Below are 21,192 nucleotides of genomic sequence, written 5' to 3'. Positions count from 1 at the left end.
TTACATTTTCTTTTTTCTTTTTTTTTTTTTTTGGTTTGGGTCACATTTTAAGAATATTTAAAAGCCCTGTAAAAACCAGAATTGACCGATTGCAGTTAAAAATCTTTCCTCAGAAATGCATCATAATTGTATCAGTGTTGATCAAGTAATTTCCATGAAATCTAAGTTTAGAGATACATAGGAGTGACACTAGAAAAAAAAATTTAGGGTGCCTGGGTAGCTTAGTCAGTTAAACATCTGACTTTGGCTCAGGTCATGATTTTGGGATCCTGGGATTGAGTCCCACACTTGGCTCCCTGCTCAGTGAGGAGTCTGCTTCTCCCTTGGCCCCTACACCCCACTCTGCTCTCTCTCTCTCTCACAAAAATAAATACATAAAAATCTTTAAAAAAAGAAAAGGAAAAAAGTTTTAACGTTTGTGAGTAAGCTTCCTTAATAATGTTTTTAAGTTTTTATTTAAATTTCAGTTAGTTAACATACACTGTAATATCAGTTTCAGGTGTAGAATTTAGTGATTCATCACTTACATGCAACACCCAGTTGTCCTCACAACAAGTGCACTCCTTAATACCCATTACCCATTTAATCCATCCCCCCACCCACCTCCCCTCTGTTAACTATCAGTTTGTTCTGTATAGTTAAGAGTCTGTATTATGGTTGGCCTCTCTTTCTTTTTTGAAAAAAATATTTATTTGCTAATTAGAGAGATCACTCGAGTGAGGGGACAGGGGCAGAGGGAGGAGAGAGAATCTTAAGCAGGTTCCATGCTCAGCATGAAGTCTGACGTGGGGCTGGATCTCACTACCCAGAGATCATGACCGGAGCTGAAATCAAAAGTTGGACTCTTAACTGACTGAGTCACCCAGGTGCCCCCTCTTTTTTTTCCTCTATCCTCATATGTTTTATTTCTTAAATTCCACATGTAAGGGAAATCATATGATATTTGTCTTTCTCTGACTAACTTCTTATGCTTAACACAATACTCTCTACCTCCATCCATGTCATTGCAAATGGCAAGATTCCATTCTATTTTATGGCTGAATAATATTCATATATATATATATATATATATATATATATATATATATATATATATAAAATTCTCTATTCATTCATCACTTGATAGACATTTGGGCTCTTTCCATAATTTGGCTATTGTTGATGATGCATCTATAGACTTTGGGGTGAATGTATCCCTTCAAATCAGTATTCTTGTATCTTTTGAGTAAATACCTAGTAGTGCAATTGTTGGATCATAGGGTAGTTCTATTTTTAACTTTCTGAGGAACCTCCATACTGTTTTTCAGAGTGGCTTCACCAGTTTGCATTCCTACCAATAATGTAAGAAAGTTCCCCTTTCTCTGCATCCTCATCAACATCTGTTGTTTCCTGTGTCATTAATCTTAGCCATTCTGACAGGTGTAAGGTGATATCCCATTGTAATCTTGATTTGTACTTCCCTGATGATCAGATATGTTGAGCATCTCTTCATGTGTCTGTTGGCCATCTGTATGTCTTCTTGGGAAAAATGTCTATTCATGTCTTTTGCCCTTTTTTTCATTAGATTATTCATTTTTGGATGTTGAGTTGGATAAGTTCTTTATATTTTTTGGATGATAACCCTTTATCAGATAAGTTTACAAATATCTTCTCTTATTCTGAAGGTCATCTTATAGTTTTGTTGATCATTTCCTTCACTGTGCAGAAGCTTTTTAGTTTGATGAAATTCCAACAGTTTATTTTTGGTTGTGTTTCCCGTGTTTCAGGAGACATACATAGAAAGAAGTTACTACAGCATATATCAAAGAGCTTGCTGCCTGTGTTTTCCTCTAGGATTTTGATAGTTACATGTCTCACAGTCAGGTTTTTAATCCATTTTGAATTTATTCTTGTGTATGGTGTAAGCACGTGGCCCAGTTTCATTCTTTTGCATGTTGCTATCCAATTTTCCCAACACCATTTGTTGAAGAGACTATCTTTTTCCCATTGGATATTCTTTCCCTCATTGTCAAAGATTAATTTACTATATAGTTGTGAGTTCATTTCTGGGTTTTCTATTCTGTTCCATTGGTTTATATGCCTATTTTTGTGCCAGTACCATACTGTTTTGATCACTATAACTTTGTAATATTACTAGAAGTCTGGAATCGTGATGCCTCCAGCATTGCTTTTATTTTTCAATATTGCTTTAGCTATTCAAGTTCCTTTGTGGTTCCATACAAATTTTAAGATTGTCTGATCTAGGGGTGCCTGGGTGGCTCAGTCAGTTAGGTGTCTGCCTTTGGCTCAGGTCATGATCTCAGGGTCCTGAGCCCCACATCAGGCTCTCTGATAAGTGGGGAGTCTGCTTCTCCTTCTCCATCTACCTGCTGCTCTGCCTACTTGTGCTCTCTGCTCTGTTTTGTGTTCTCTCTCTCAAATAAACAAGTAAAATCTTTTAAAAAAAGATTGTCTGGGGGCGCCTGGGTGGCACAGTCGTTAAGCGTCTGCCTTCAGCTCAGGGCGTGATCCCAGCGTTCTGGGATCGAGCCCTACATCAGGCTCTTCCGCTGGGAGCCTGCTTCTTCCTCTCCCACTCTTGGTATTTTGATAGGGATGGCATTAAATGTGTATATTGCTTAGGGTAATATACATATTTTAACAATATTTGTTCTTCCAATCCATGAGCAGGGAATGGTTTTCAATTTCTTTGTTTCGTCCTAAATTTCTTTCATCAGTGTTCTATGTTTTCACAGTACTGGGTCACAAATCAGTCCTCAACAAGTACAAAAGGATTGAGATCATACCATACATATTTTCCAACCACAATGTTATAAAATTTCAAGTCAACCACAAGAAAAATTTTAGAAAGACCACAAGTATGTGGAGGTTAAAGAACATCCTACTAAAGAATGAATGGGTCAGCCAGAAAATTAAAGAATAGATTTTTAAAAATACATAGAGACAAATGACAATGAAAACATGGTGGTCCACAACCTTTGGGATGCAGCAAAAGCAGTCATAAGAAGGAAGTATATAGCAATCCAGGCCTACCTCAAGAAGCAAGAAAATTTTCAAATAAGCAGCCAAACTTTACACCTAAAGGAGCTAGAAAAACAACAACAAATGAAGCCTAAAGCCAGTAGAAGAAAAGAAACAATAAAGATCAGAGCAGCAATAAATGATGTAGAAACAAAACAAAACAACCCAGCAGAAGAGATCAATGAAACCAGGAACTGGTTCTTTGAAAACATTAATAAAATTGATAAAACCCTAGACAGACTTATCAAAAGAGAGAGAGAGAGAGCCCAAATAAATAAAGTCACAAGTGAAAAAAGAAGTAATCAACACCACAGAAATGTAAACAATTATAAGAGAACATTATGAGAAATTTTATGCCAAATAATTGGACAATTTGGAAGAAATGGGTAAATTCCTAGAAACATACAAACTATCAAAACAGAAACAGGAAGAAAGAGAAAACTTGAACAGACTGATACCCAGCAAAGAAATTGAATTAATATTCAAAAATCTCCCAACAAACAAAAGTCCAAGGCCAGATGGCTCCCCAGGAGAATTCTAGAAAATATTTAAAGAAGAATTAATATTTATTCTCAAACTCTTCCAAAAAATAGAAATGGAAGGAAAACTTCCAACCTCATTGTATGAAGCCACCATTACCCTAATTGAAAACCAAAGACTCCACTAGAAAAGAGAACCACAGACCAATATTCCTGATGAACATGGATGCAAAAATTCTCAACAAAACACTAGCCAATCAAATCCAACAGTATATTAAGGAAATCATTCGCCACAATCAAATGGGATCTATTCCTGAGTTGCAAGGGTGGTTCAATATTTGAAAATCAATAAACATGATATACCACATTAATAAAAGAAAGGATAAGAATCATATGATCCTCTCAAAAAGCATTTGACCAAGTACAACATCTATTCTTGATAAAAACCCTCAACAAAGTATGTTTAGAGGGAACATTCCTCAACATAATAATGAAAAACCTATAGCTAATATCATCCTCATTGGGGAAACACTGAAAATTTTTCCTCTATGGTCTGGAACAAGACAGGGATGTCCACTTTCACCACTGTTACTTAACATATTACTAGATCCTAGCCTCAGCAATCAGACAAAAAAAAAAAAAAAGCATCCAAATCAGCAAGGAAGAAATTGAACACTATTTGCAGACATTATATTCTATAGAGAAAACCCCAAATATTGCTAGATTCTATATAGAACCACCAAAAAAAATTGTTAGAATTGATACACAAATTCAATAAAGTAACAGGATACAAAATCAATGTACAGGAATCTGTTCCATTTCTATACACCAATAATAAAGCAACAAACAGAAATCAAGGAATCAATCCCATTTATAATTGCACCAAAACACATAAGATACCTAGAAGTAAACCTAACCAAAGAAAATTCAAAGAACTAATTTCTCTTTCTAAGGGTTTGACTAGATACTTCATACAAAAGTGGAATTGTGCATATTTGTCTTTACCTGACTGGCTTATTTTACCTAGCATAATGTCCTCAAGGTTCGTCCATGTTGTAGCATATTACAAGATTTCCCTTGTTCTTAACATTGACTAGTCCTTGCTGTGTTTTTACCCATTTTTTCTGGCTTCTGAAAGGAATTTGTGTGTTTAAGACTGATTGTTTATCTTAAGCATTTGATAGATTTTAATGTGGAAGACATAAAGACCTAGGATTTTCTTTATGAGTCATCTTTTAATTATGCTTAATGATTACTTTATTAACTATACTTCTATGTAGATATTTAAATTCATCTTAGGTCACTTTTAAAAAATCTTTTTATAAAAATAATTCTACTTTATGTAAATATTTAAATCTGTTATTTGTAGTGACTGTGTGTGCCATTTTATTCCTCATGTTGATAATTTGCACCTCCAGAATTTTTCTTTACCTTGATCATATTTTGAAAGGCTAATTTTATTAGTCTTTTCAAAGAAATAACTTTGGCTTTGCTTATTCTCAGCATTATATATTTTTTGTTTCTCATTCATTTTTGCTTTTCTGTATTATTTATTACCTTTAATTACTTTTTAAAATTTAATAGGCTCATTTTAAATTTTTCCTTAATGTTTTCAGATGGTTTAGATTTCTTCTAAGCAAGGTCTCTCTATATCAAGCATTTTTTTTCTGGAGTATATTTATATAGTATAGTGTGTGTGTATATGTGTGTATATATATATATACACAGAGGCATATATATATATATATATATATATATATACACACACATACACACAGGCATATATATTTTTATATATATCTATATCTATATATATTTACACACACACACAGAGGCATACACACACACACATATACATGCAGGCACATATATACATATACACACATACACACAGGCATATATATATGCCTGAAGTGTCAGTGGTAGATAAGGATGCTGTTTGGAGCCTTTGGCAGGCCCCATTAATGTATCACAGTGCAGGCCTTTAGGATTTTGGAGGAAGGCCCTGCCATAATCTATAGATAACTACTTTCATTTTCAGAAACAATTCTTGGCCTGCTACTGGGTTGTTGTGGAGCCTGAATGGTTGACCATGGGCCACCAAGTTACCATATAACCTCAGCTGCCTTTCATGAACTGGGTGTTTCTGACCCACCAAGCCAAAAAATTAAGCATGCAAAGCAGCACTCCATCATTAAATGGAAATGGTAAATATGTGATCAGGCCCAAGCAGTCCTGAAAGCAGTACTAAGTCACATGAAGAAGTGGCCTAAATGCCCATGGTCCCCTCTCCTGCTATGCTGCTTGTCTCTCCTGGCATGCACTTATGGCCTTATAGGGATTTCCTTAGCATCAGTTGACAGACGAAGAGAAGACTTGGGCCTATTTTACAGATAATTTGGCACAGTAAGCAAGAACCACCAGAAAGTAGAGAGTTGCAACACTACAGCCTTTCTCTTTGACATTCCTGAAGGACAGTAGTAAAAAGAAAGCCTCCCAAAGGGAAAGAACTTCAGGCACTGTACTTGGTTGTGAACTTTGCTTGGAAGGAAAAATAGCCAGACATGTAATTCATGGGCTGCAGCCAATGGTTTGGTTGTATAGTCAGGGACTTGGAAGAACATGAGTGGAAAAGTGGTGACAAATGTAGGGAGAAAATATGCAGATAAACTTCTCTGAATGTGCAAAAAATGTGAAGATATTTGTATCCCATGTGGTTGCTCACTAAAGTGGGACCTCGGCAGAGGAAGATTTTAATAATCAGTTGGAGAGGATGACTTATTCTGTGGGTACTAGTCAGCCTGTTTCCCTAGTCACACCTGTTCTTACCCAAAGGACTCATGAACAAAGGGGTCATAGTAGCAGAGACAGAGGTTATGATTTGGCTTAGCAACATGGACTTCCACTCATCAAACCCAAATGGTTACAGTCACTGCTAAATGCCTAATCTGCCAGAAGCGTGGGCAATGTTGAGCCCCAGGTGTGGCACCATTTCCTAGGATGATCAGCTAGATACCTGGTGGCAGGTTGATTATATTGGACCACTTCCATCATGGAAGGGGCAATGTTTCTCTTTATTGGGACAGACAGTTGCTCTAGATTTTGATTTGCCTTCCCTACATGCAATGTTTCTGCCAAAACTTTCTCCCATGAACTTATAGAATACCTTACATACTGTTATGTTATTCTACTCAGCATTTATTCTGGTCAAGGAACTAACTTCAGAGCAAAAGAAATGTGGCAATGATCCTGGGCTCATGGAATTCACTGGTTCTCCACTGTCCTGATGCAGTTGGCTTGACAGAATGGTGGAATGGTCTTTTGAGCAATCAATTACAGCAATCAGTTACAGCAATCAATTCATCTAGGTGGCAGTATCTTTTGGAGCTGGGACAAAGTTATCTAGAAGAATGTATATGCTCTGAATCAGTGTTTGTTATATGGTGCTATTTCTCACATAACCAGGATTCATGGGTCCAAGAATTGAAGGGTGGAAACCATTTATTCTTACGCCAAGTGAGCCACCAGCAAAATTTTTGCTTCTGACTTTATGCTGTGCTGGCCTAGAACCCCTAGGCCCAGAGGGAGGAATGCTTTCACCAGAAAATACAACAATGATTCCTGGAGAAAGAAATTGGGAGATTTTTTAGGATGTCTCTTAGTTATTACCATGCCTTGTAATGAAAGTCAATAGATCCATACTATGTTATGCCACTAGTTTTCCTGGTTCTCCAGCTTCTGCATGGCAGATCATGGGACTTCTTGGCCCCCCTAAACATGTGAGCTAGTTCCTATAACAAATCTCCTCATTTATCTATCACATATCATCTCTCTCTCTCTATCATCTAATTATCAATCATTGATATCCTATTGGTTCTGTTTCTCTGGTGAACCCTGACTAATGCATTTGTATTATTGTAATTTCGTTTTAAGAATAAACCTTTGCAGGCACCTGGGTGGCTTAGTCTGTTAAGCGTCTGCCTTTGGCTCTGGTCATGATCACATGGTCCTGGAACCGAGTCTCACATCAGGCTCCCTGCTTAGCAAGGAGTCTGCTTCTCCCTCTCCTTCTGACCCCCACCCCCCATGCTCTCTCTCTCACAAATAAATAAACAAAATCTTTAAAAAAAAGAATAACCCTTTGCATTTTGATATATTTTTCTTTATCTCTATGAATTCTTTCAGTGTTAAAGTCTATCAAGCTTTCTTTTGTATAAAGTTTTGTATAAAGTTCCATGGCATGTATCTTTCCATCCTTTACCTTGAACATTTATGTAACTGAGTTGTGTCTCTTGTGGGCAGCATATAATTGAGAATTTTTTCCAAATCTTAGGATCATTGGTTTTTGACTGGTAACAGACCTGACAATAACATAACCAGATAGCATTGCAATTTAAAGGATAACGGTGGGCATTAGTCGTGATATTAGATTTATTATATTATAAACTTTATCTCATGCCTGCTGATAACAGAGTTAGTGCATACTAACAATTAGTATGAGATAATTTTAAAAATAAGAAATATGTAATATAACATAAGCATTCATTTCTTACAAATAATTCACTGGTGGAATTTTTTATATAAATAGAAATTTATATTATATTTATGTTATATTAGAAATCTTAATATTTTCTGGTCTATCATAACCATAATATGCAGGTTTTGAATTCCAGACAATCAGGCATTGCATGTAGTTTTGTTTTTGTTTGTTTGTTTGTTTCCATTTTTCCTGTCCATCGAAGATAATTACTCTGGAAGAATAAATAAAAGGGAAAAAGTCACCTGTTTGACCAATCAAGTTAAAAATGGAAAATTCAACAAATAGCATGAGGTTACCCTAATTATAAGATAGAGTTCTATCATGTAATTTATTTGTGACCAACTTCTGAACACACAAATGTTGAAGGATTAAACATTATTAGAAAAAATTTTGAAGATCATAGTGCAAAGTTTTTAAATGGCAAATTGAAAAGTCATTTATAGTTTACTGTGTCTATGATCTAGTTTGCAATATTGAAATATATTTTCCAATTCAATTTTATTATATGCAGCTATATGACTATCATCATTAATATATATTTATATTATTTACATTTAATACATTAAATTTTCTCTATTTCTCTGTCTCTACCTTTCACCCTTAAACTATTTTATACTCACTGTGATATGATGGTTTCTGTTTTCCTGGCTACTCTTTAGGTTCACTTTCACTTTCAAGTTGCCTATATGTTTCAAAATAAATATAATCACTTAAAATTATATTTTCTTTGTTCTACAAAGCTCTGTATACACTATCAATATTGAAACAGCTTTAAATTCCTATTTAGGGTCTGAGACCAGTCACTACTTGAGAATATCTTGCCACTGAGAACACCTCTCAACCAGTAATCAAGACTAACATGAGGAAAAAACAAGCTTACCTAAAAATGATTTAATAATTTTTATATTTATGACATTAGCTAAATAGCTAAACAGCTAATTAGCTAAATAGTTTAAGCTTTCTTGTGATTCATCTTCTGCCATATTTATTTCTATTAATTTTACTAGCTTTTTCCCTCAAAGATATTTGATGCCAGTTTTTCCACAATAAAGCCATCCAACATATGAATATTCTTTTAATATTGAATTATGTTAACTATTTCACACACTCATATTATTTCAGCAATTTTACATAAACTTTTCAAAACATTTCTATGAAATGTATTCCCTTTTCATTGATATTACCTTATCAACTTTAAATACTTTTATAAAATTTACTTTATGTTAAATAAAATGAATAGCACAGATATAAAATTCAAAGGCAGAAATTATTTTATAGCAATTTCCCTGAAGAAAAGTAAACCAATTTTAATATTATTTTTATTTTTGAGGCATATTTTCAGATGTTTCTAAGGTTTTTAATGAAAAACTGTCTTTTACTTTTTCTGAATATTAGCTTGGACTACTATAATCTAGATTTTTCTCTAACTATTGTTTATTGACTTTTAACATTTTCTTCCTCTAGTTGCCAAATTTATTTAATGACTAAAAGACTATTTTTTTAGATTTCTTTTCCTTTTAATAATATTCATAAAATACATCAAAATATGTAAGTGTTAAAGAATAAACTAATAATATCCATATATATTTAATAATTAAGATAAAAAATAGGAGGTAGATAAGCATTAACTAGAAATCATTTCCACTTAATTTTACCCCAACAGAGTTCAAGTTGTTATAAGATTAAAATTGCTGATTTTTGAAAAAATTGTTTGTTATCCATTATAATAATTATTAATATAGCATTATATTTCATATAAATATAAAATTTAAATCTGAATTATTAGTTACATCATAATGATGTTATTTATTAATGTAATATATATGCCAACAAATTATGAAAGTAATGAATCTTAAATATGAAATCAATATACTCATCGCTTGTATAGTCCTCTGCTCTCCATTTTTTTCTTTGGAAATAAACTTTTACCAGTGTGATAATCAGTACACAGAAAATAATGAAAAAAGGAATGAGTAAGAAAAATGGCCATCTTGTAGGTTTGGAATGGTAAGCATTCTCAATGTAGCTTCTTTCTAGGAGAGAAAACATCAGTGATTTAAAAGCAATTACCAGGAATATAATAAAGACATTTCTATATTTTAATACTATTAGCATAAAAAATTTTAACTCTTTCATAATTTTATCATTAACATATTTTTAAATGAAGTAGGTAAGTTGACAGCATAGGTACCCTCCAAAATATTTCTAACTTCCATAATAGTTCTTTGCTTTGTTATTGAGAACCTTTTATTTCATACTTTCTTTTCAAAACAGTTTGATAATAAAGTTGAAAAGAAAGTGTGACCCCTGTAAAGAACAATTTTTCTCAATACCCTGTTTTTAGTAAGAAACACTGTACATGTTATAAAATTTTCATAAGGTCCAAAGTACCTTTCATTTTATTGCATTGATATGTATTTTCATGTCTTATCTAAGAAATTATTGTTTATTCCAAGGTCATGTAGAAATTTCTCTGCTTCTTTCAAGAAGATATATAGTTTTCATTTATATGTTCAGATTTATGATTTATTTCATATAAACTGTTAAGTTGAGATTTTAAGGGTCATTTGATTTCATTTGGATATTCAATTGTTACATTATGTTTTGAATTGATTTTTCTCCTTCATTGAACTGTATGTATTTTACTTGAAAAACTGATTAACCATATAACAATGTGTATATTTACCAATGCCATCCTGTCTTCATTAATGTAACTATATACTGAATCTATAATATAGTAAATTCAATATGAGGCAAATGGACTAAGATGTCCTTCTTTGTTGTTCTTTTTCAGGGATTTTTTTTTTTTTTTTTTTGGCTATTCTGAGCACTTTTGCAAATATTTTAGAATCAGGTTGTTAATATATAAAAAGTTGCATGCTTTTATAATTGGGTTTTTTAATCTTTAAATTTTGTTATGATTGACATCTTAGCAATAATAAACCTTCCAATAGGTAAACATGACACATTTCTCCACTTATTTTTGTTTAACACTGTCTGCATTTCTGTTTTAGTTTCAGTGTAAAGGTATTAGACATACTTTGTTACATTTATTCCTAAAACTTATATTTTGATAGCATTGTAAATGGTACTAATTTTGTTGATTTCCATTTACTGCTGCTATTGTATAGCAATACTACTAACTTTTGTTTTTGTTTTTCAAGTTTTTATTTAAAGTCGTTAGTTAACATATAGTATAACAGTGGTTTCAAGAGTAGAATTTAGTGATTCATCAATTACATGTAATACCCAGTGCTCAACACAAGTGCCATCTTTAATACCCATCACACATTTAGACCATCCCCCACCCATCTTCTGTCCAGCAACCCTCAGCTTTTTCTCTATAGTTAAGAATCTCTTTTTTAAAAAAAAAAGTCTCGGGGCGCCTGGGTGGCACCGCGGTTGAGCGTCTGCCTTCGGCTCAGGGCGTGATCCCGGCGTTATGGGATTGAGCCCCACATCAGGCTCCTCCGCTATCAGCCTGCTTCTTCCTCTCCCACTCCCCCTGTTCCCTCTCTCGCTGGCTGTCTCTATCTCTGTCGAATAAATAAATAAAATCTTTAAAAAAAAAAGTCTCTTAGAGTTTGCCTCCTTCTATTTTTCCCCCTTCCCCTATGTTCATCTGTTCTGTTTCTTAAATTCGACATGAGTAAAATCACAGTATTTGTCTTTCTCTAATTTATTTCACTTAGCATTACACACTTTAGCTCCATCCTCCATCCACATCATTGCAAATGGCAAGATTTCATTCTTTTTATGGCTGAGTAATATTTCATTATATATCTATATCTATATCATCTGTATCTATGTATATCTATCATCTATCTGTCATCTATCTATCATCTATTTCTCACATCTTCTTTATCCATTTATCAATTGATGGACACAAGGGCCCTTTCCATAATTTGGCTATTACAGATAATGTTGTTATAAATCTGGGGGTCCATGTGTCCCTCCAAATCAGTGTTTGTAACCTTTGGGTAAATACCTAGTAGGGCAATTGCTGAGTCCTAGGGTAGCTCTAATTTTAACTTATTGAGGGACCTCCATACTGTTTTCAGAGTGGCTGCACCAGTTTGCATTCTCACCAAGAGTGTAAGAGAGTTCCCCTTTCTCCACATCCTCACCAACATCTGTTGTTTCCTGTGTTGCTACTTTTAGCCATTCTGACAGGTGTGATGTGATATCTCATTGTAGTTTGATTTGTATTTCCCTGATGATAAGTGATATTGAGCATATTTTCATATGTCTGTTGGCCATCTGTATGTCTTCTTTGGAAAAATGTCTATTTGTGTCTTCTGCCTATTTCTTAACTGGATTATTTGTTTTTTCAGTGTTGTTTGGTAAGTTCTTTATAGACCTTGGATACTACTGACTTTGAAAATTTCCTTTGACCTTTCAAAAGATATTACTCCTAGAACTGTTTTGCAGATTCCTTAGGATTGTCTATGTACTTCCCAACATCTGCAGTCCCATTTCATCCTTTCTAATAATCTTTATGCTCCTGATTTCTTCTTTTTTGTTATTGCATTGGCTAGGATGTATGGGAAAATGTTGAATAGGCATAGTGAGAACATAATTTGTTGCCTCACTTTCAACTTTTTTTTTGAAAAACAATGTATTTCATCATAAGCTATATTAGCTACATTTTCTTTTGGTATTTTTATTAAATTTATAAAATTTACTTCTGTTAGTTTGCTGCTTTGAAAAATTCATAAACATGTGTTGGATTTGTCTGTCAAATGATTTTTATGTATCAAGTGAGAAAATCATATTTTTAAAAAAATAATTTTGTTGATTTGATGAATTGTACTGAATGACTTTCAAGAGATTAAGGAGACTTGCATTTCTAAAATAAACCCAACTAGTCTGGATTACTATCCTTTTAATATAGATAGGTATAGAATATGAACTAATATTTTAAGAATGTTTACATCTATGTTTATAAAAGATATTGTTCTGTAATTTTTGTATGTTAACTTCTTTGAATTTGGTATTAGGGTTATATTTTCCTCAAAAATTGGGTGAAGAAGTCCCCCCACCTGTTTTTTATTTTTTTAAGTATTTTAATTATTTATTTGAGAGAGAGAGAGAGAATGAGTGGGTGGGGGGGAGCAAAGGGAGAGGGAGAAGCAGACTCCCCACTGAGCAGGGAGGCCTATGCAGGTGATCCCAGGACTCTGAGATCACGACTTGAGTTGAAGGCAGACGCTTAACCAACTGAGCCACCCAGGTGCCCCCCTACCAGTTTTTTAAATGGTATTTCTTCCTTGCAAAAATTTGCTGGAAGTGACTTGTGAAACCATCTATACCCATGTGTGTGTGGGGGGGAGTGTTTATTTTTGTTGGTAATGATATTTAAAAATTATAAACTCACAGATCAAAGTCTTAATTCTGGTTTCTTGGTTATATCCTTTGATTTATAATTCCTTTTCCAAAAGGAATAGCTATTTTTTACAACTGAATAGCTTTATCAGCCTTGCTTCTTGCCCATACCTAATTGGGACTCAAATAGCTTGATCTCTTTTAGTCTGAGTTGATATAATTCCTCTAAAATGTGTGGGTTTCCTGTGTGTCGAATAAAAAAATACACCTCATTAATCAAAGGCCATGTCCACAAATCTTTTTGAGATAAGCCTTTTTTCTATATTGGACCTTGGCGAGGCTGCTATGGGAAAACCGATTTAAGATTCTTCATAGCCTTATTGTTTGAGTGTTTTTAGAAGCATTCTACTACAACATTTAGAAGACCTTTTGCATAGATTAAGATGTATAAAATGCATCACTACTTTTCTGAGGTTTTTTTTAAAAAAGGGTCTTACAGTCACATGGTTGATTTAATTTTTGATTGAGGTCAAATTTTACTGTTCAATATATCAAATTCAGTTTTTAGCCATTTCTTACAATAAGAATGTTTTGCTGGAAGAGACTCCAGGGATAAGAATGTTTTATTTTCAAACTAAACAAAAATGAAACCAAAAACCCCCCAAATTCTAAATCTTTTATATTTGATCAACATTTACTTGAAAACTGAAATATTTTTCATTAATTATTACTGTCTTCTCATGTTTTATCATAGGTTACTTAAATCACCTACTGGAAATCTTTACAACCTACATGGAAATGTTGCTGACCAGAACCAAGGAATTCTATTTTCCACATTACCACAGGCAGCGGTGATAACAAACAATTAACCACTTCATAATAAGTGTCCTTATTTCCCTAATATGTTTTTTAAACTGTTTTTGGATTGCTCACCAACAGTATTCTCAAGACAATTTCAACAATACACTGAGCCTTCAACAGTTTCCTAGAGGTTTTTCTACCTTCTGTGCACCATTCCGTTCCAAAGCTAATGCCACATCTTCAATTCATTTTATATAATACACCATCTGATTACCAAATTGTTTTTTATTATATATATATATATACACACACGATACAGAGAGAAAGAGGTAAGAGGTGCAGGAAACTCCTCCCAAATGTAGTAATTTATATTTTTAAGATATTTTAAGATTTTATTTATTTATTTGTCAGAGAGAGAACACAAGCAGGGGGAGTGGCAGGCAGAGGGTGAGAGAGGAACGGGCTCCCATTGAGCAAGGAACCTTATGCAGGACTCAATCATGACCTGAGTTGAAGGCAGACGTTTAACCAACTGAGCTACTCAGGCACCCCCAAATATAGTAATTTAAAACAATTATTTGATTTTGTTCATTTTGTCCATTTTGTGTGTCATGAATTTGGGGAATTTGCATTTTGTGTCGCAATGTAATCAAATTTCAAATAGAGAAGATGATTTTCAACAGAATGTATGTTCCAATAATAAGAGTTGCAAGAATTAGTATTCTAAAAGGCCAGTCAGAATCTCACTTCTATACATTTTATTGATCAATTACATTACTAAGGTCAACCTGAAATGATATGTGTGTACTCAAAATCTGCTCTAATTATCATAAATTTAGGTTTTTATATTAAGTCTGGCCCTAAGCATCATTGGATATGCTGGATTACTCTAAAACCCGTTCCTCTTTGGGCAAAAAAAAAAAAAATTGAAGGAAACTACTTCAGACTTCTAGTTATATTTGGCCAATAGGAATAACTGGATAACATTCGGAGAGTCGGAAAAATGAAATATTCATGATATTTATCCCCCTGCCTCTGCAGCATCTCCAATAGTGGCTGCCTATGCTCCCTTCCTGCACCTTATGCTAGGCAGTACCTCTCCCTATGATTTAGATCCTGGTATGTGTAGCCCTGACTGTAGTTACATGTCATGAAGGTGCCTCAGATTCTGGTTCAAGTAATACCACTCTTTTCATTGTCCTTCTAGACCTAAGAAATGGTAGTGGATTGTTCTGTTGCCTCACAGTTCTCTGATTGGCTTTCAACTCTGCCATTATGTGTTAGCTGATGCCTTATATTGAATTATTTCTGTGTGAAGGACAAAAGTGATTTCTATTTTGTTGCCTGGGTCTTTACTGATATATCTTATTTATAATGTTATGTTACATATGTTATATTACTCTCTACAATAAAACATAAACTAACTTTACATGTCTTATTATTTGATATCCATACATAATCTAAATATAGATTGGTAGGCAAATAAATAAAAAGTTATTTATTTTGTTAAATTTAATAAATTAAAATATCGTTTTAGTTATGTTTTCAATTTGCTATTAATACTTACCAGAACTGGGTAAGCCAGGTGCAGGTGGGAAATTGCCACTGTCAATACTCCCACCAATCCAGGAATCGTCATTAATTTGGCAATTAGGAGGTAAATATGAGGGATTACAATGACAGTTCTTTTTATTATTGCATATCTGAAACCAGGAGAAGTATCACGTTATGAGATGGGTGGCAATAATTATTTGTGTTCCAGTAGAATTTTAAAATAATACTTAGGTTAAATAAGGCCAATCTTCTTATGTGGTTTATGAATATATAAATGTGTGTGTGGTGTGTGTGTGTGTGTGTTTATGTGTTTGCTTTCTAGGATTATTCTCAATGATTTCTATTCTCACATCGTATTGTTGGTACTTACACCTTGTTCATGGCATTTTCTTGGAGTACAATCATAATTCAAGTACCCGGCATCTATACATTCTTTATTCTTGCAAACCTAAAATGAAAATAAGCCAAAGTAAGTTAACTGAAATAACCTCTGTATTTGATATTTCACTAAAAGTGTTCTATATTATTCTCATATGGGTATTCATTTAACAATAAGTGTTAATGCACTGATTAATTTATAGTGTTATTATGTTTCCAACACTAGAAGAGATTCTGATTATTGGATAGTAAAGAAAACAACAAAAGTATCCTCCCTTCTTATACTGGGATAAAAGGTACAGACATGAAATTTAAAAAAAAAAGTGAAGATAAGTATGTCACAAATACTGTAATAAAAAATAGTGTAATGAAAGAATAAAATACAGGGAATTTACCTGATATGTGGAGAACAATTTTAACCTCCTGATGAGGTCTGGATGTTAAATAGGACTTAGTCAAGAATAGAAATGATGTGTGCCTGAGTAGCACAGTTGGTTAAGTTTCAGGGTGGCACAGTGGTTAAGTGTCTGACTCTTGGTTTCAGCTCAGGTTTGTGAAATTGAGCTTGCATCAGGTTTCATGCTCAGTGTGGAGTCTGCTTGAGTTTCTCTCTCTCTTTACCTCCTCCCATAAATAAATAAATAAATAAATAAATAAATAAATAGACAAAGTACTTATAGGAAAAGAAATAATACTTAAAATGACCCTACACTGATAGTATAGAAATTTGAGAAATATTAACAGCAATGTAGCTGCTACACAGAGAATACCCATTCAATCCTTAATTCACTATATAATTGAGTCCTACAATGTGCCTGCCCTGAAAACACACCAGTGAACAACAACAACAACAAAATCTCATATTGTTCATATTGCAATCAAAGATACAGAAATACACAAATAAAAAGGACAGATGTGATGTGATAAAAATTGTTATGGCAGAATTGTGTGGAGCTTTACATTCTTAAGCTGAAAGTCAGCCTATAACCTACAAGCAATTGGTTGTATTTAGGAATTTTACTGGAAGATGGAAAGCTGATAAAAGTAGGTTTTGGAAAAGTGGATGGAAAGGGCAAGAGAAAATGTAGAGACAAATTAAGGTACCATTATAGCAGTCCAGGAAAATGATAACCATAGCATGAAATTGAGTGGCTGTGGTGTAAGGAAAATCCGTGGTTATATCTGAGATATAGTTTAGAAGTTTAATCTACTGAAGTATAATTATGGATTTTATATGGAGGATATAAAGAAAAACAGATCAATAACACCAAGGTTTCTGGCTTATCTAACACTCTTAGTGGTGGTCCAAACAAATGAGGTAGGGAAAGCTAAGCAGAAAGCTCAAAAGTATAGCAATTATTTTTTGAAACTTCTTTCAGCTATGCTTCATATTTTTTAAAAAAATTAAAAATTTACTGCCCTCATGAGTGACATGGTAAACCAAAGAACATGTAATTGGATATATTGCTTTTATAAAAATACTTTCTAAATAATATTGTCAATATTTCTTTGGTATTCTTTTCTCTTAAAAATATATGATCATCATATACTATTTTTTAAGATTTTATTTATTTGCTTATTTGAGAGAGAGAGAGCACAGGAGAAGGGGAAGGGGAGACAGAAGGACAAGAAGACTCCACGCTCAGTGCAGAGCCCAACATGGGGCTCAATCTCATGATTCTGCGATCATGACCTGAGTTGAAACCAAGAGTCAGATGCTTAACTGAGCCACCCAGGTGCTCCCATAATATACTAATTGTTATAGCTCTGTTTAAGACTTAGAAGGAAATATACTGATTATAAATACATGGCCAGGTTATTCTAAGGGATTGTGGTAATAGTATAAAAATTCTAGGTCTGGATACAGACTAGTGTTGCTATAGTAGAAATATATGTGTTCTGTTAAAATGATGCCTTAACATCTAACTAGCCCTTGGGCAGAGAAGTTAAATATATAATTTGCAGAGCTGCATCCAGAAGAAGATAAACTTAAGTCTCAGAACCATTAAATAAATTCACCACATTTAGAGTGGAACTTGCTTGAAAGAAAAAAGTTGAGAGGAGATTATTGGCATTATGAATATTCTGTTCGTGCAATGGATTTTTTTTTCTTTTGCTTGAACATGCTTACTTCAGTTATACCATGCAGAAAGGCTAGGGGAAAACACTATCCAAAGTGGAGAGCTAGCTACAAAACCGCAGAAGTTATTTATCACCATATTATAATAATATAAGTCTTTGAAACAGATTTTTTAAAACTTAGCTGGAGATTAGAAAAAATTATGCACCTTCCAATTCCTTTCACTATGGTAGAATAAGATTCTATAGAGATCTTCTTGTATAGAGAACTTAAAATAGGGAATAAAATAAATTATGTACACATAGTCTTTAAAGAGAACACATGGCTATACCAGAGACAAAGTAAAAATTATTTTTAGGTTCACAAAATATGAGACAATGTGATTCCACAAAACTAACCAAAAATTGAAGCCAGTATTCCTCCAGTGGCCATCAATGACTAAACACATAATCTTTAAATGATCATGTTTACCCTACACCAGTGACAGAATGACAAGAAGACTTAACCAAATACTGAAAAAATAATCTGGAGAGTATCATCAATAAAATGGTGCGCTAAGAATTCCCAAGTTCTTGCTCTCCCTTGGAGATATTGTTAAAAAGAAGAAGAAAAGCTGGCTAAAATAACCAATGGGAACTCTAGAAAGTCAATGGTCTACAGCAACCAAGAAAATGCCCAATCAAGAAATAGCCACATTCAAAATCATAGAAAATGTGTGGGTTTTTTTTGTTTGTTTGTTTGTTTGTTTTAATCAAATTTGCCCCACTCCTTCCCCAGCATGGCACAGTCTTGGTTTGGAGGAGGAAAATGCTGAGTTCACAATTATTTCCCTCGAACTGAAGGGAGCAAAGGAAACCTTATTTTCAATATTATTATTTGCCTGGGAGCTGCCTGAAGGACTGGTCTCTGTTTAACCTAACTTGAATCTCAGATAGGGAGAAGAAATGAACACTGCTCAGGAAAGCTGCAAGGAGACTAAGACAGAAGATCAATAAGAAAATAGAGGACTTGAACAACACTATATACCAATTGGACCTAATAGGCATATATAGAACACTGCCTGACAACAACAAAATACACATTTGTCTCAACTGCACATGGACATTGCATATATAGTCCACATTTTAATCACAAAAAAGTCTTAATAAATTTAGAAGTTTGAAATCATACAAAGTATTTTTTCTGAGTAAAGTGAAACTACAAATTAAAAGCAGAAGGAACACTGGAAAATTGAAAAATATGTGGAAATTATCACATTTTAAATTTAAAAAGTTGGTCAACAAAAAGACACAAGAGAAATTAGAAAATATTCTAATGGAACCAATGAAACAAATGAAAACAAAAACACAATACACCAGATTTATGAGATGCAGGAAAATCCTGCTGACAGTAATTTTTAACTATAAATCAACATCTTTAAAAAAAGAAGTATTTTAAATGAACAACTTAAACTTGCACCATCAATCAATAAATAATGAATGAATAAACAAACAAACCGAAAGGTAACATAAGGAAGAAAATAATAAAGATTAGAACAGAAACAACAGGAAAGAATAGAAAAAATAGAGAATAAAAAATTAGAGACCAAAAAAATTGAAAAAAACTTTTATGTAGAATGACTAAAATAAAGAAAGAATATTCAAATAAATAAATTACAAATGAAATTGGGGACATCGCTATCAATTTTACAGAAATAACAAGCTTTATAAGATAAAAAACTGAGAGCCAACATTTGGGTAAGCTAATAAAATGAACAAATATTTAGGAACACCCCATCTACCAACACTGAATGATAAAGAAATAGAAAGTCTGACTAAATGTATAAACCATAAAGAGATTAATTATCACAATCCTTGAAACAAAGAAAATTCCTGGACCAGATACCTTCTCTGGTGAATTTTACCAAATATTTACAGAAGAGTTAAATCATATCAGGTGTGGAGAGAGGAGAGAAACAGATTCTCACACCAGAAAGCTAAGGCAAGGGAAAATCACATGGGAAAGACAAATCCCCACAACATTTGGCTTTGACAAACAGAGGGGCATAATTTCACAAGAGTTTTCAGTCAGTGGGGTTTAACACTTGGTAGTTTAAAAATCACTGGGATTGGCTCTGGGAGAGCCAGGAAGGTGAGAGGAAATTTGAGTCCCTGACCTTAAAGAGATAGCACAACAAACAGCCCCATGGAGATGGAGCATAGAAAGCAGTTTTAAAAACACAGGGGGTATACAAGAGGGAAATTTATTTACTAATCTCAGAGCCTGAGCTGGAGGGGAGGGACTTCTCCAGGAACAACAGAGCTGGCAGCTACCATTTCCCTCCTCTGCCCCACAGCCTAGATACACAGATACCTGTGGGAAACAGTGCAGCACCAACGCTAGTTTGCCAGTTTGCTAACAGGTCACCTTGCCCCTGCATTCTCCTGCAGACATGCCCTTTTCAGCCCTGCCTTATCTCAGATTTCCTCCCATAGCAGCCCCACACAAACCTTGCTAACACTGAACACCCTGCCCCTAAGTTCTCCTGCAAATTTGCCACTTCCAGTCTGCCCTTGATCAGTGCCCATCCAAAATGGTACCACAAGCCTGGCAGTATGCAAGTCATCCCAAAAAGGGCCAGTGCCACTCCAAAGTGACTCCTGCTCTGGGGAGAGAGGAAGATAATCCCACACATACTAGTCCCATTTTAGCCCCAACAGTGGGCTGGGGGCAAACATCTGGTCTGACTGCAGGCCCTGCCCACAAAGCTTCTCAGGGAAAGTGTCCTGCAGTTTGGTGTTAACACATCTCTGAGAAATTCCTGATCTGACCCAACTCGAGCCCAAGTCAACACCACATTGGCCCCCTAACTGCATAGGGACCAAACCCAGGCAAAGAGAACTAAGGCAATGAAGGCAAAAGCAGCTCAGCCATAATAGTAAGGTGCATACAATGAACATAGGAGATATCCTTTATGCATCAGGTTCTAATAAACAGGGGACATTGCACTGCAGGGCTCAATAGGACCTCTTCTT

At 34.2% G+C, this 21,192-nt stretch overlaps 1 protein-coding gene across 2 annotated transcripts in view; it reads right to left on the bottom strand.

The window, feature by feature from the left end:
* Positions 1-8,688: 8,688 nt before the first annotated feature.
* Positions 8,689-21,192, bottom strand: part of LOC148106697 (disintegrin and metalloproteinase domain-containing protein 2-like) — a 123,141-nt gene continuing 110,637 nt past the window's right edge. Inside the window, exons 17-20 of one of the 2 annotated variants that reach the window (XM_087860574.1) lie at positions 16,091-16,168; positions 15,734-15,869; positions 9,914-10,073; positions 8,689-8,722 (exon numbers count right to left, since the gene is read on the bottom strand). In XM_087860574.1, the coding sequence (XP_087716700.1) occupies positions 8,689-8,722; positions 9,914-10,073; positions 15,734-15,869; positions 16,091-16,168 (408 nt within the window). The remainder of the gene's footprint in view (positions 8,723-9,913; positions 10,074-15,733; positions 15,870-16,090; positions 16,169-21,192) is intronic. The other variant, XM_087860575.1, reaches the window with a different exon arrangement.

This window comes from Ursus americanus, unplaced genomic scaffold (genome assembly GCF_024610735.1).
Source record: "Ursus americanus isolate L20-20 unplaced genomic scaffold, mUrsAme1.1.p SCAF_132, whole genome shotgun sequence".
Lineage (NCBI taxonomy): Eukaryota > Metazoa > Chordata > Mammalia > Carnivora > Ursidae > Ursus > Ursus americanus.
The sequence above is the reverse complement of the archived record's forward strand: the minus strand, read 5'-3'. Positions and strand labels throughout refer to the sequence as shown.